This window comes from Homalodisca vitripennis, chromosome 1 (assembly GCF_021130785.1).
Source record: "Homalodisca vitripennis isolate AUS2020 chromosome 1, UT_GWSS_2.1, whole genome shotgun sequence".
NCBI lineage: Eukaryota > Metazoa > Arthropoda > Insecta > Hemiptera > Cicadellidae > Homalodisca > Homalodisca vitripennis.
This window is the reverse complement of record NC_060207.1, coordinates 25,839,554-25,854,164: the sequence shown is the minus strand read 5'-3', so window position 1 is coordinate 25,854,164 and position 14,611 is coordinate 25,839,554. Positions and strand designations below refer to the sequence as shown.

Sequence of the window (14,611 nt, the reverse complement as noted above, 5' to 3'; positions counted from 1 at the left end):
TTAGCGTGAAAAATGGAAAATTATTTTATAATCAATAAATTGTAACAATGCCTTTGGTACTCAGCCATGCATTTATAACGAAAACAGTAAATAAAACATAAAAAAATGAAATTAAGTACACAAAATATTTTTCCTAACTCGTGTATGCGTTCGGAGCTTACAATATAATAGTCCGGTAAAATAAGGATGCAACCTCGGAATGAATGATAATAAGCTAAAAATGTGCATACGTCTTTATTTTGATGGTATATAACACTTACCTCAAAAGTCTCATATAATCACGTGTACGCGACTTAAGATATTAAGGTCAAAGTTCACGAAAATCCGTTTTTTGCAAATTATCTCGTTTCCCTTACGCTAAATGACTTTGAAGGTTGTTAGAGAAATTTGGTAGAACGAAAATTCTCTCTTCAACTTTTGTATGAAGTAAATTAATGTACGTTTAATCCTTTTTGAGATACAGCGCAAAGAGTAAGAGACCGCTTACCTGTATATACGATAATGCGAGGTCAGCCAGTAGAATACAATAAATAAATTAGTTATATTGTTAATTATTCATTTACTATTATTATTATTACTTAATACTATTATTATTGTTATTATTTATTACCATTATTATTAATAATTAATCTGTCAAAATTAACGATTGTAAAGTTCCCATCGATTAATTACTACTCTTCCCAGTGAATAAAGTGTAGACAAAAAAATCCAAAATAATCTAAAATAATATCTACAGTATGAGTTAAGCCCGTAATCAAACATATTTATTTGATAATAATGGCATGAGAAAAACAGCAAAATCAGCACTAATATAAAAACATGACTTCTGTTGATATTGAACTAGGACGAAACCACTACAACATAATATCGTCGATGGTGGATGGATTTCTCTTGCATAGCGTTGTATGGAATAAAGATGACACTATCTCTGATATTTGGAATAAATACGTCAAATATTTACAAACACATTATGGGTTTAAGTATCGTTTGTTGTATTTGAACGGTTACTCAGACTACACTAACAACATTAAAGCAATGGAACAATTAAGAAGAACTGCTGGTGTTTCAAAATCTTAAGAACTCCGCTTTGATGAAACAATGGAGGTGCCAATCAGCCAAGAAAATTTTTTATCGAATTATCTAATAAAAAAATATTTCTAGACACGCTTATCAACAAATTAAAAACTGTTAATATCACTACAAAACAAGCCAGAGATGATGCTGATGTTCTCATTGTAGAAACAGCTATTGCAGAGTCTGAACTTATAAAAAAATCTGTCATTGTAGGAGAAGATATTGATTTGCTTAGTTATCTTGATAGGACGTGCTAAATCACATTAATAAGAAGTTTTTTTTTTCAAAACAATTGGTAAGAGTAATGTGAAGAAAAAAACTGTATTCATCGAAAAGTTTCGATAAATACCCTCATTCTAAGAAACAAATATTTTTTTACACGCGTTTTAGTGGATGTGATACGACTTCTGCGCTTTATAAAAAAGTTAAAATATCGTTTGTTAAAATGTTCGAAAAAATCACGAATTAAATCAATCAGCTCAACTATTTAAACAAAAAACTGCTCTGTAACAAGAATGATTGAAAATGGAGTACGTATTTTTCTTAGCAACGTTTAATGCTATCCGAAATCAGAAGATGATTGATATAGACTCTGTTCGACCACACCACCCAGTTCATTAAATCAACAAGACTCAACAAAACCAGTGCAGTTATCAAGTCTTTCCACCTTCAAGTACAGCAGCTCGTCAGCATATCCTTCGTGTCTATTATCAGACCAAAATTTGTTTGGGAAATGATTTAGAACCTCAGGGAATTCGGCTGGGTACTATAAAATGAACTCCTGGAACCAATAACAACGTTATTATCACCAGCACCAGAAGACCTGCTGAATACAATATTTTAAAAATTCCAAGAAAGGTTGAGGTTCTAATTGCGGATGCAGGAAATCAGGATTGCGATGCCACTTCAATTTGTGGGCATGTAATGGACTGTTAATAATCCCTCGACAGCTTCATCAACTTTTCATCACTGATTTCAATGAAGAAAGTGAATATGCACCTGATATTCTTAAATCTTTCTATTCCTGATACTTTAGTAAACGAGAATGATGATAATGAATCCGATATTGAACAGCCAGAGGAAGAAGAAGAAGAAGACGACGAACAAGAAGAAAATTAAAACAAAAAATATTAATCATTTAATAAAATAAAAGAAAATATGTTATATTTGTAATTTTTAAGAAATTGATTATTGGATCAATAAATAAATATATAATTACAATTCATTTGAAATATTTATTTTAATATTGTATGGTTTGGTAAAAATAAAAATAAGTATTATTTAGACAATGCATAATTTATAATTATATATATATATATATATATATATATATATATATATATGTATATTAAATAATAAATAATAATAAAAATTTAATAAAATTAATGTTAATAATAATAACAATAATAATTAGTATTAAGTAATAATAATAATAATAGTAAGTGAATAACTAAACAATATAACTAATTTATTTATTGTATTCTACTGGCTGACCTCGCATTATCGTATATACAGGTAAGCGGTCTCTTACTCTTTGCGCTGTATCTCAAAAAGGGTTGAACGTACATTAACTTACTTCATACAAAGGTTGAAGAGAATTTTCCGTTATACAATTTCTCTAACAACCTTCAAAGTCATTTAGCGTAAGGGAAACAATATTTTTGCAAAAAATGATTTTCGTGAACTTTGACCTTAAATATCTTAAGTCGCGTACACGTGATTATATGAGACTTTTGAGGTAAGTGTGTATACCATCAAATAAAGACGTATGCACATTTTTAGCTTATTATCATTCATTCCGAGGTTGCCATCCTTATTTTGCCTTATTTTACTGAGTTATAATATTAGGTTGTGTAAAAACAATCCAATATGCGTTGAAGACAGTTTTATATCAAAAAGGGTTCCTCATAAAACATGCATGGGTTATAAGCCTACAGACGAGTTTAATCCGTTGTGTAGCAAAAAGTGGTTTAATAGTATAAAATAATTTCTTCAAAATCATAAGATATAGTTGAAATAAATAGTAACAATAAATGATCATTTTAAATGATAATTCTTCGGCATAAATACAAACAGTTTAAATATATAAGTCATAATACTGTTTAAAGTATAATAATAACATAATATATTTTAAACAATACGCCTTGTACATAGAGTTTAAGAATAAATAATTTAGCAACGTGTCAGGTTGAAATTCACTAGTATGTGTTTATATGTATGTAGTCCTTTGTACAATTACGGTGCAATATTTAATAATATAAGTTAATGTTTCAGATACCTCTACAAGAATAAAATTCGTGAAGTGGAAAGTAAAGTGTTTCAGGGATTATCGAAACTTGAACAGCTGTAAGTATTATTATAGTTAGTGCTATAGTTAGTGTCTATTATACCGGTTTAAAACAATTTTTATAATGTAAATCATTCTTATCTAAATTGAGTCGTAGCTATCTCATACTTTAAAACTACACTTGTTTTCTTTTACGCGTTTTGTTATTGCACTCTGGTACTGAGTTTTACATATTTTTTACATGAGTAACGTAGTAAAAATAAAACAATAAAGAAGTTAGATCAAATAGCTTTTAAATAATCGTAAAAAACATTTATCCATAAGTTACATAATCACAATATTTTAAATTTAAGTTATTGGAGTGAGATTTACATTTGAAAAGGTTGGGTTACAAATAAATCACATTTGACTGTAGTAAACGTAGCAACGTAATGGTCTGCCAAAAACATAATTTATATTTAAACATTTTTGTAGCTACTTTTACATAAAAATTTAAAAGATTAAAGTTTAGTAGTTCCAAACATTTATTAATATAGATACGAATGTAGTAAGAATAAAGTATTATTAATTTTGTTTCAAAGAACTATTTGAAAGTCTTACAAATGACACACGATTTACCATTTATGAGAGCAGTTATTTGATGTGTAAAGTTGATGTGTCAAGTAAAATGAAATAAGTGTAACTGACAGAAGTTCGCGTTTGGTTGCAAGTTCTCTGCGATCAAATCCAATTACGAACTTGGTACCGTAACATGCTCGAGTATGTAATTTAAGTTGACTAAGACTAGAGTACGACTTTGATGAGTAGAATTATTTGATCAACTTGTTATTGCCTAATAACAACTTCTGTACCGATAACGATCAGACGAGTGCCAAAGCAACCAAAGGAGTTTCGTTTGACTTCAATTTTCTTGACTGAAGTGTTCAATGCTAAATTTAATTTTTGAAATAAAAATTACTTAAATTCAAAACCTATTCTGTATTTAGATGAATGCTAGGGTCACATCCCCAACTAAATAGTATAAAATTTTAAAAGTTTTATAAAACAAGAAAATTAGACACTTTTGAAAAATAAATAAATCACCATAATTTCAGTGTTTTATAAGACGATCACAACGACAATAATCTTGGAGTATGAAGTAATTCTCAATTAGTGAACAACTCTTTTCTGAGTTTACCTCAGAATTGACAAAAAAGTTAGAAAACAAATTGGACGTCGCTCTTATTTTCGAAACATATCAAAATATTATTGATTCAGAATGAATTAATTATCAAAAATTCGGTTTGTATTTAAAATGTTTTAAAATTGTTTTGTAATTTACCAGTTTTTTCTAACCATGTAGCCTTGTTGCCTTTTAATCTATGGTTACTTGTTGATGTAACGTCTAGTTACGTTTATAACAATTCTTTATTAGGTTAAATAAGGCGGGACAATTTAATTCACAATATGCATCTGTAGGTGTATCGGTGTACAGCTCTAGCTGCCTGCGGGTTTGTTCCCCAGTCTTATATCTAGTTTTTAGGCTTCGAAAATATTGTGTAAACAAAAACCACAGTCGGTACGAAAGATCCGATCAGATTTTCCTACTAAAGAGTAACGTTACCGGACTTGCTACTTCCGCTTGCGACCATGTAACGACATGGTAATCATTAATGAATTTTCAATCATACTTAAACTACATGCTAAGTCCAGTGTAAAGGAAAAATCATGTCCAAAAGGATGCACTTGGCTGTGTTGTATAAGGTAAGATTGTCAATAATCCGGTCTCCCAACGATTCCTACCCTATCATTTTTCTTATGGCTTTAGTCTCCTGTCACCATTTATCTTCTACAATCTTCTGTTACCATTACATTTTTCAAGTTACCATTTGAAATAATTAATTGCTTGATCGAGTAGTTAAGGAAAGATGAAAATGTAGAAGATAAAATATGACATCATATGACAGAACGTGATGGCAAACGCAGGCTAATACCCTGTTTGCCATCACAATGAAAATTAACTATTTAATTCTCTTGAAATAACCACTCATATAATGGGCATACCACTGTTCTTACTGATTATAAAATGAGAATACGAATAATAATGTATTTTATTAATTTTCATCAATAATTAAGATGCATATTTTACATGATGTTCTTCTAAGTTTTCATAGACTTTAAACAAAGTTACAGCCTTGGCTCTCTTATAATACATAAAATACACTCCTTTACCTCATAAATGTAAAGCGTCACCAAACGTGCTTTTATTCTGAGTGTGTCATAATGGTGAACTATCAATTTCAGATATCTCCATTTCAACAAGATCGACAAACTGCACCCGAACACTTTTACTGACTTGGCGACACTTGAAAGGCTGTAAGTATAACATACAACCCGAGAAAATACTACATATTTGCACCAAAATACCAGTTTGCACTGTTAAACTCACCTTGCCTTCTTTCCACGATTGAATTTTGTTCTAGATTTTTGCACAACAACAAGTTGAGGCACCTATCCTCAGGCACGTTCAAGGGGCTAGATTCACTGAAGCGAATGTAAGTAGCTTCCATATTGTGTTACGTGTTCACTCGATTTTGAGCTAAATTAATTGCATGCATAGAGCATTTTGAATTGCAAGTTAGCTAGTTTCAACATATTCTATTAGGATTATCTCTATAGGTAGTTCCAATTACTTGATAATTTATTGCCCAACCTGTAAACATGTATGTCAGCATGTTGTTTTGAAAACCAAAAGTAATTAAATATAGTGTTCAGATATATTAACTGTAATTACACAGTAGTACCAATGTGTAAGCAACATATGTCTAGCATGAGGACCAAGAACTAGCCATTGCCAAATCAATCAATTATTTCATTGATTAGTTGAACTAATTTCATTCAAATAGTGTATACTGATTATGCAACACATGGTAGCCTAATTCACATGTGCACGCAAACTGCTTTAATTAAATGTGGCATGGTTTAATTTAATAATAATGAAGTGATCTATAAATATTCGTATACACAGGAAATGCTACCATCCCTAACTAAATTCACTGGCAAAATACAAAAAGTAGTACCCAATATAAAATTCATTATTTATACAAGGTGAAAACTTCAAACTCGTATTAAAAGACAGCCCAAGTATAACAATTCTGTAAACGGGAGTGTATAGTACTAAATTGTAGGAGCAAAAAAAATATATTCAACATGGGAGTGCTCACTGTTCACCCCTTGCCACCCCGTACCCAAAGCCAAAATTTTAAAATGGTAACTAATACCTTGTGACATGGCAAATAGGAGCTTATAAAAAATTCTGTATTTTGGTAAAAAAAATTGAAATCGGCCAATCCGTTTGGTATCAGCAGCCAATAATGTAATTTCTTACATTAAAATTATTAGTCTGCAAACTACTGTACTAATAACACAACACCATTACTTACTGTAATGTATTTTGCCAAAAAGCAAAAGGTTTTGTACACATAACATAATTATTAATTTCGCTATCAGTATTTCTAAGTAAACAGGCAAGCAAGTGTCTTATCGATCTGTTATCTTTTTTATCTACAGTTTTGTTGGAGACTGGTTCTGTAAGCGGCTATCTCTGGTCATGTTTCAACATGCCGAACATTTGGGAATGCAGTTTTATTTGTTTAGTGACTGTGGTGGTGTTGTACGTCTTGCTTGACAAGGAAAATGGGTTACAGCCTTCAAAAAAGAGTGGAAATTACTTTTAATCTTTGGATTCGAGAATAAGTGTACTAATAGAACTGTTAACGCATTCAACACACTACATCGTGAAAGGAACGTGTCACCTAGATACATCATAGATTTAGTTACAAAATTTACTGAAAGTGGTTCAGTTAATAAAACAACAAAAGGTTTGGTCACAGAGTTGTTGACGAATTATCTCAACTTAGAGTGATTCATAAAGTTGTTGAAAACCCTAATACATCCATTCGTAAACTTGCTGTTGGAACTGGATTATCTCTTGGTTCCATCCTTAAAGCGTTGAAAATTAACAAATTTCATCCTTACAAAGTCAAAGTTTGTCATGAACTTAATGAAGATGATTATGACCGTCGGATTGAATTCTGTGAACAAATGAGTGCAATCATTACTGGCAATGAAAATTTTGTGAAAAACATTTGTTTTAGTGATGAATGTACATTTTATGTTAAGTTTTGTTAATAAACACAATTGCCGATTTTGGTCAAACCAAAAGCCATATGTATTCGTTGAAGAATCAACCCAACGGCGTAAAAAAATTAATGTATGGTCAGGAATACTTGGCGACACTATTGTTGGACATGTATTTATTGAAAGCAATTTAAATGGAGTACTTATATTTACTAGAAAACACTATTGACCCTCTTATTGTGGAAACACTTGATAACACTTGGTAAATGAAGTAGGACAGTTAAATTTAAATGCGTATATGTTTTATATTCAATAAGATGGAGCTCCTTTCTTAACACCCTTAGTCTTTTTTGTGGGGCCACTTAAAATCAGTAGTTTTTAAAATACATCTCACTGGTGTCCAAGACTTGAAAAACAGGATCACTGTACAGTGCAGACGCTTTAACCAGAGAAACTTTTAGGCAAGAAAGGTTAGGCAAGAATATTAACACTTATGTGTGGTGTGTAGACGACTTGACAGCAATGTGCTGGTCTGCGACTGAGAGATGATGTGGCTGGCACACCTGCTGAGGGACAAGCAGGAGAGTACCCAGGCCGCTGCGCCTGTCAGTTCCCCACTAACATAGGAGTACTTTAACTGTTATGTGTGGTGTGTAGACGACTGGACAGCAATGCGCTGGTCTGCGACTGCGAGATGATGTGGCTGGCACACCTGCTGAGGTACAAGCAGGAGAGTACCCAGGCCGCTGCGCCTGTCAGTTCCCCACACTAACATAGGAGTACTTTAACTGTTATGTGTGGTGTGTAGACGACTGGACAGCAATGCGCTGGTCTGCGACTGCGAGATGATGTGGCTGGCACACCTGCTGAGGGACAAGCAGGACAGTACCCAGGCCGCTGCGCCTGTCAGTTCCCCACTAACATAGGAGTACTTTAACTGTTATGTGTGGTGTGTAGACGACTGGACAGCAATGCGCTGGTCTGCGACTGCGAGATGATGTGGCTGGCACACCTGCTGAGGGACAAGCAGGAGAGTACCCAGGCCGCTGCGCCTGTCAGTTACCCACTAACATAGGAGTACTTTAACCGTTATTTGTGGTGTGTAGACGACTTGGACAGCAATGTGCTGGTCTGCGACTGAGAGATGATGTGGCTGGCACACCTGCTGAGGGACAAGCAGGACAGTACCCAGGCCGCTGCGCCTGTCAGTTACCCACTAACATAGGAGTACTTTAACCGTTATTTGTGGTGTGTAGACGACTGGACAGCAATGCGCTGGTCTGCGACTGCGAGATGATGTGGCTGGCACACCTGCTGAGGTACAAGCAGGAGAGTACCCAGGCCGCTGCGCCTGTCAGTTCCCCACTAACATAGGAGTACTTTAACCGTTATGTGTGGTGTGTAGACGACTGGACAGCAATGCGCTGGTCTGCGACTGCGAGATGATGTGGCTGGCACACCTGCTGAGGGACAAGCAGGACAGTACCCAGGCCGCCGCCACCTGTCAGTTCCCCACTAACATGGAAGGAAAACCCTTGGTCAACATTTCCGATAATGACTTCCACTGCTGTGAGTAACCTTGTGTAAGGTTTTTTGACATATTGGTCGATGTGAAATGAACTCTTATTAACCGATTCATATGTGTGAACTGGTAGTTATTGATTTTGTCCTGCCCTGTTTTAAACATATCCTCATTGTTTTCTCATTTCGTCAATAGGCGTTTGCTGAATTCGTACCATGAGGACTAGACAACTGATAATTAATTATTGTCAGAAATTATTGTTTTTAATTGGCAGGAGAGTTGAATCTGAACCATCACAAAATTTACTCAAAGCTTTCTCAAGCCATTCATCTATACCAGTTTTCGGTGTAATTATTATCATTTTGCGTTTATACCGTACGTTGAAATTGTTTCTTTGCATAGAGAACCGGAAAACTATAATAGTAAGGAATGATACCTATATTTTGTCAGTGTATGTAATTCATTGTTTACTAGAAGTATTGATTATCATAAATAGTAATATTATAACTATTTAATATATTGAAACTAGTTATGATTAGGATGATCATGACCTCCTATTTGTGTCTCTCGTTCGAAATAATTCTTTACGTAGTGGCCGGTGAGATGGTGAGCAGTACTCAATTTGTAGATGTATGTAATGTTTTTAAAAGGGTATAAAGGAGTGAGCAAATTAAAAAAATAGAAGAGTGTTGAATATTTTTATATATTTCTGTTGAAGTTTACTTTTTCCATTAGTGTAGTCGTGTGCTCCTTTTTCAGTCTCATTACTGTACTGAAATGTCATAAAAACGGCATTCGTTAATAATGTGTGGATGTGTATTATACCTAATAGTTGGGTATAAACAGGGTCATTAATATGTGTTGAGCATTATTGAAGAGGTAAAAGTGACGATTGTGGATATGTACAGTTTGGGGAATTTCATAACGATATAAACGAGCTGGACTGTTTATGTAGTCATTATATAAAAGAAATTTAAAAACACCGAAACTAAGAAATTACTATGGCTCAGTATTACAAATTCTCACTACATAATTATTTAAGTATTTTATACTTAATACAAAAATAACACTATGTAATTACTAAGGCTATTTTAGATTATTTTTAAATGTAACTAACCATTAAAATACAGTTGTGATAATTATGATCTGTTCTTATTAAACGTATGCATAGAATTTTCCTCTTTTCAGCAAAGCCACGCCTAACTGAGGAACCTAGAGACGTGGAGGTGTCTTTTGGAGGAACGGTATTCTTCACATGCAAAGCAGAAGGAGATCCGCAACCAAAAATTGTCTGGATGAGAGATAGGTAACACTCAACAATTTTAATCGTTAATATCTCATTATACCTTTAAGGGGACTTGGACAAAAAAAAAATTATTTTTAACATATATTTTTATTTTTTTTTATTGTAGTTTGACATTTTCGGAATGCAATGATATTAATATTATCACTCACAACAATTTCTAAATGCTTCAAATAAATTTTTGAAGTTGCCTCTGCAACGCCATTGACGGCTGTGTTGAGCTTTCTTAAAGTGCTGATATTACTGATTTCTTATTTACTTACTCTTAGGTTTTTGTTTCTCTATGACCTTAGCAGTTTTGACAGATGTCTGCTTGTTTTTTTATTGTCAATTGTTTGTAACCTAGCAACTTTGTTGTTCTGACAATATTTTGTTATTATTGGAAGTTGACTCAGTGTTTATAGACTTTTATTTCAAAGTGATCTTTGATAATATAATGACTAGACCTAAAGGAATCTTTAAAAAACGTACCAATAAAGGTAATAGGTTTTATAAAAGGTTACCTTCAGTTTCACCCGATGAAGACTCAACAGTTAGGCCTCGGCCTACTACTCCAAAAGTTGTAGTGCCACCCAGTTCTTCTGAGAAGAAATTAGGTAGTAGTGATGACCAAGGAAAGTAGAGTGAAGAAAAGAAGGAGAGCTCTTGGAGAGGAAGAGTAGAATGATGAACATTATGTTCCTGGAGGGTTTTAGAGCTCAAGTATTGTGAAAAATATACTTTTGATCTAATTTTTTTGGTTTTTTTTGCGTTTTCCCGAAAATTTTGATTTTTCACACAAATGACCTGTTTTTCTCTGAAAGTACTAAAGATAACAAGCTGAAATTTTTACAGGATGTTTAGTACTTATCTATGATACTACTGATCTACAAAGAAACAATTATAACAAGTATTGACTTATTAGGCCTCATTTTACTGAAAAATAGTCTATATTTCAGGGTTATTTTGAACTCGCTAGATAAAAAAAATCATAACTTGGCCAAACAGAGTTATAAGTGCATAAAAATAGATCAGTAGCTTTGTATAGGACCGCACAGTAAGTGATAAAAATATCAGATTGGTATCTTTATTACTTTCTAAGATAATGGGACACAAAAGTACCTAATTTAACATTGGTTTATATGGAGCGTTCAAGTCCCCTTAAATATAATAATTGTTATAAAGAAAAAAGAAAAAAGTGATAAAAATAATAAATCAACACATTATTATAAGTCAAAGTGATTAACTAATAATGTCCTATATATCACTTTATCCCGCTATTATACATATCATCTGAATGAAGTTGGTCAAAGTGATTACATTAAAGTGTTGCATCGTTTATTACTTTATCCAACCACTAGGCTTGGTTATGTTAAGTTACGTTACCTTGGGTAAGATATTTTAGGTTAGGTTAAGCTAGGTAGATTAGGTTGTTGTAGAGTAGGTTATGTAAGATTAGATTAGGTTTGGTTAGGTTAGGTGAAGTTAAGATGAAGATAAGCTACTAGGTTAGGATATGTTAACATTATGTTGGATTGGGTTAGATTAGGTTAATTTATGTCAGATCACTTCACAAGAACGTTTTGTCACAATATTTCTCCCACCATATTCAAGTTAGTCATTTTTGCCAACTTGTTAGGTTTTCTTCACAATGTCTGTTAAAAACAATTATTTTGCTAAATATTAATTAATTTAGCCAAATCGCGTTAGCTTTTACGCATAATTGTTGGTTAAAAGGTTTAAAATTGTAAATATATCTAGAGCATTAGCAATAAAATGTGTGTAAATATATACCGTGAATACATTTTGTAGAACCGAGAGACAATTTTGTTGCCACTTATGAGTATTAGCAGAACATGTGATTGTATTCTAAATTTAAACATTTTGATATTTAGAGGAGCCCGCACATAAATAGTCTGAGCTTTTGAGGCGTTGTTACCATATCACTACCACCTGCTCCCCCTGTGATGTGGCTATGGTCACTACTGTACACTACTGTTACATTAAACCGTACTTACGTACATTTGTTTATTGTAACAACTGATGGTTTTTTTTTGTAATTGCAACAGATAAATTAAACTTTTCAGTAATTTTTGCTGCAGGTAAAATAGTTTTAGTCGTGGGTTTTAATGACGAAACACCCACCGTCAGACTATTTTGGTGTTGGCTGATCTGGAATTCATATTGCTACTTACTTTATACACATTACTTATACGTACTCATATATTTTCTTCTATGGTATTATGCAGTAATGAGATCAACACAGATGACCCACGGTACTCTGTCAGCGAGGACGGGAACCTGAGGATAGCGCCCATGTCGGACGCTGACATCGGAGTCTACGAGTGCATGGCGAAGAGTCCTACAGGGGAAGTCAAATCGAGGAGTGCCAAGATGATCTACAACAAGCGAAATTGTAAGTGGTTCTCTCACAATAAGTATACGAACATGTCACCATTTAGTGATGTTGATGGCAATCTCATTGAGGAGGATGTCTTGGATTACAGCCAAACCGCACTTCTTCCGAACCCCTCATGACGTAAGTGCAGATATAGGTGAGACGGTGAGGCTGGACTTGTGCGGCCAGCGGTCTGCCAACACCGGATATCCTGTGGACCAGAGACGACTTGCCCGTACGCACTGGGGGAAAATTCCAGGTGATTTGGCAGCTCATTTGATTTATCAAATCCAGAGATGTTTCTTCACCAATCTAACTCGTATATTTTTGTCAACAGATAACAGATCCTGGAACCTTGACGATAACTGGTATTGAACGCGAAGACGCCGGTGCTTACAAGTGCAGTGCAGCCAACTTTGTAGGCCGGATTTCTACAGTGGTTCAAGTCAGAGTTAATGGTAAATTTGTAATTTATTTTTGTTTGTCCGTATGTAACTCCTAGTCACCAATTCAAGTTTCATAAATGATTCATGTCAATTGATTGTAACTATGTAGCTAAAAGTAAGTTTTCTTAAATAGTAACATAAAACAGTCTACTATTGTAGTTAATTAATACTAATTACTCTTGTGGTTTAAATTGAATAGTCCTGTTCTGCCCTAATGCCTCAAGGAACGGATCACACATTCTATCCTAAAGGTAAGAATAAATTAACTTCATGGAAAGAACTATTTGGTGGTTGCTAATCATTATACATTTATCGTTTCAAGGAATTGTTTAATTTTCATTTGACTAAAATGCTGTTATTTTAATTTTGTTCTTTACAGATACACTCGTATTTTCTTAAAGCGATTCTTTGTAATTGAGGATTAAGTAAATAACATGATAGAAAACTTGTAATCAGAGCATACTTATACAGATCATTATAAGACAACATAATATTCTTATACGATTAATTAAGACATTGCTGATTTGAGCACTGTTTCTCACCGTAACTAATTATATATTTGGGCCCACAGTCGCCCCCCAGTTCGTGACGTCACCGGAGAACCTGACCGTGCGCAGTGGCTACAAGGCGGAGCTGCGCTGTGAAGCTGACGGCTCGCCAGAACCTGTCATTACGTGGTTCAAAGATGGCAAGACAGTAGTTCCTGGTGGCAGACTGTCGATATCTTCCGAAGGTAATAAACCAACTTTTTGTCTATTTTACAAAATAACAAATAACGAACTGGTTTTCCTTTAGTGATAATAGAAATTGATCTGTATGGCAAGGCATAGCAGGAAATAGTAACACAAACAGCATTCATTTATATAGATGACCTAATTAATTTGTCATAATTCGTATTAATTTATATTTACCAATAAGCATTTCTTACAGTGCAGTACGATTAATTTCTTTAGTTCAAAATTAACATTTTAAAAGCTCAAAACTAGTGAAAAACACGAATTTGTTACGTTAGACATGTATTTCCCAAAATCATTTATTTTGAGTATTATTTATAATCGTTTTGTTAATAGCAACGTTCATTTTTCTCATGTAGTTTCAAAAATTTCAAAGAATGTCGTTTCATTAGAAGCATGTGGTAACGGTAGGATACCAGGATTACGGAAGTTTGCAATCGTTATATGTTTGAATCACTTCTCTTACCCTTCTTTTCTTCTTTCTGTTCTTTATTTTTGAATGTATTAATAAAAAATAAAGGTTGTGTTTTATAAATTTGCGCATATAATGGATGGCAAATGGCCGAAATCCTGTTATCCTTTCAAATCTTCCATCGTCGATAGCAACCTTTAAACAAAGAATGGATACGATGTTTTAGCTTTGTTATAGATAGTATACTTAAAGTATGCTTAAACTATATATGTTGTACTGTATGTTGTTATCAGTATCAACTTCGGTGGAACTATGTGATCAGTTTTAGAGATGGGTT

The 14,611-nt window shown here is 33.5% G+C and overlaps 1 protein-coding gene across 1 annotated transcript in view; it reads left to right on the top strand.

Annotated features, from left to right (window-relative positions):
• The window catches only part of LOC124358464 (peroxidasin homolog), a 59,107-nt gene that overhangs the window by 29,808 nt on the left and 14,688 nt on the right, over positions 1–14,611 (top strand). Inside the window, 11 exon segments of the mRNA XM_046810761.1 lie at positions 3,349–3,420; positions 5,645–5,716; positions 5,824–5,895; positions 8,886–9,049; positions 10,191–10,308; positions 12,534–12,700; positions 12,792–12,936; positions 12,938–12,941; positions 13,020–13,140; positions 13,353–13,379; positions 13,700–13,861. Of these exon segments, the coding sequence (XP_046666717.1) occupies positions 3,349–3,420; positions 5,645–5,716; positions 5,824–5,895; positions 8,886–9,049; positions 10,191–10,308; positions 12,534–12,700; positions 12,792–12,936; positions 12,938–12,941; positions 13,020–13,140; positions 13,353–13,379; positions 13,700–13,861 (1,124 nt within the window).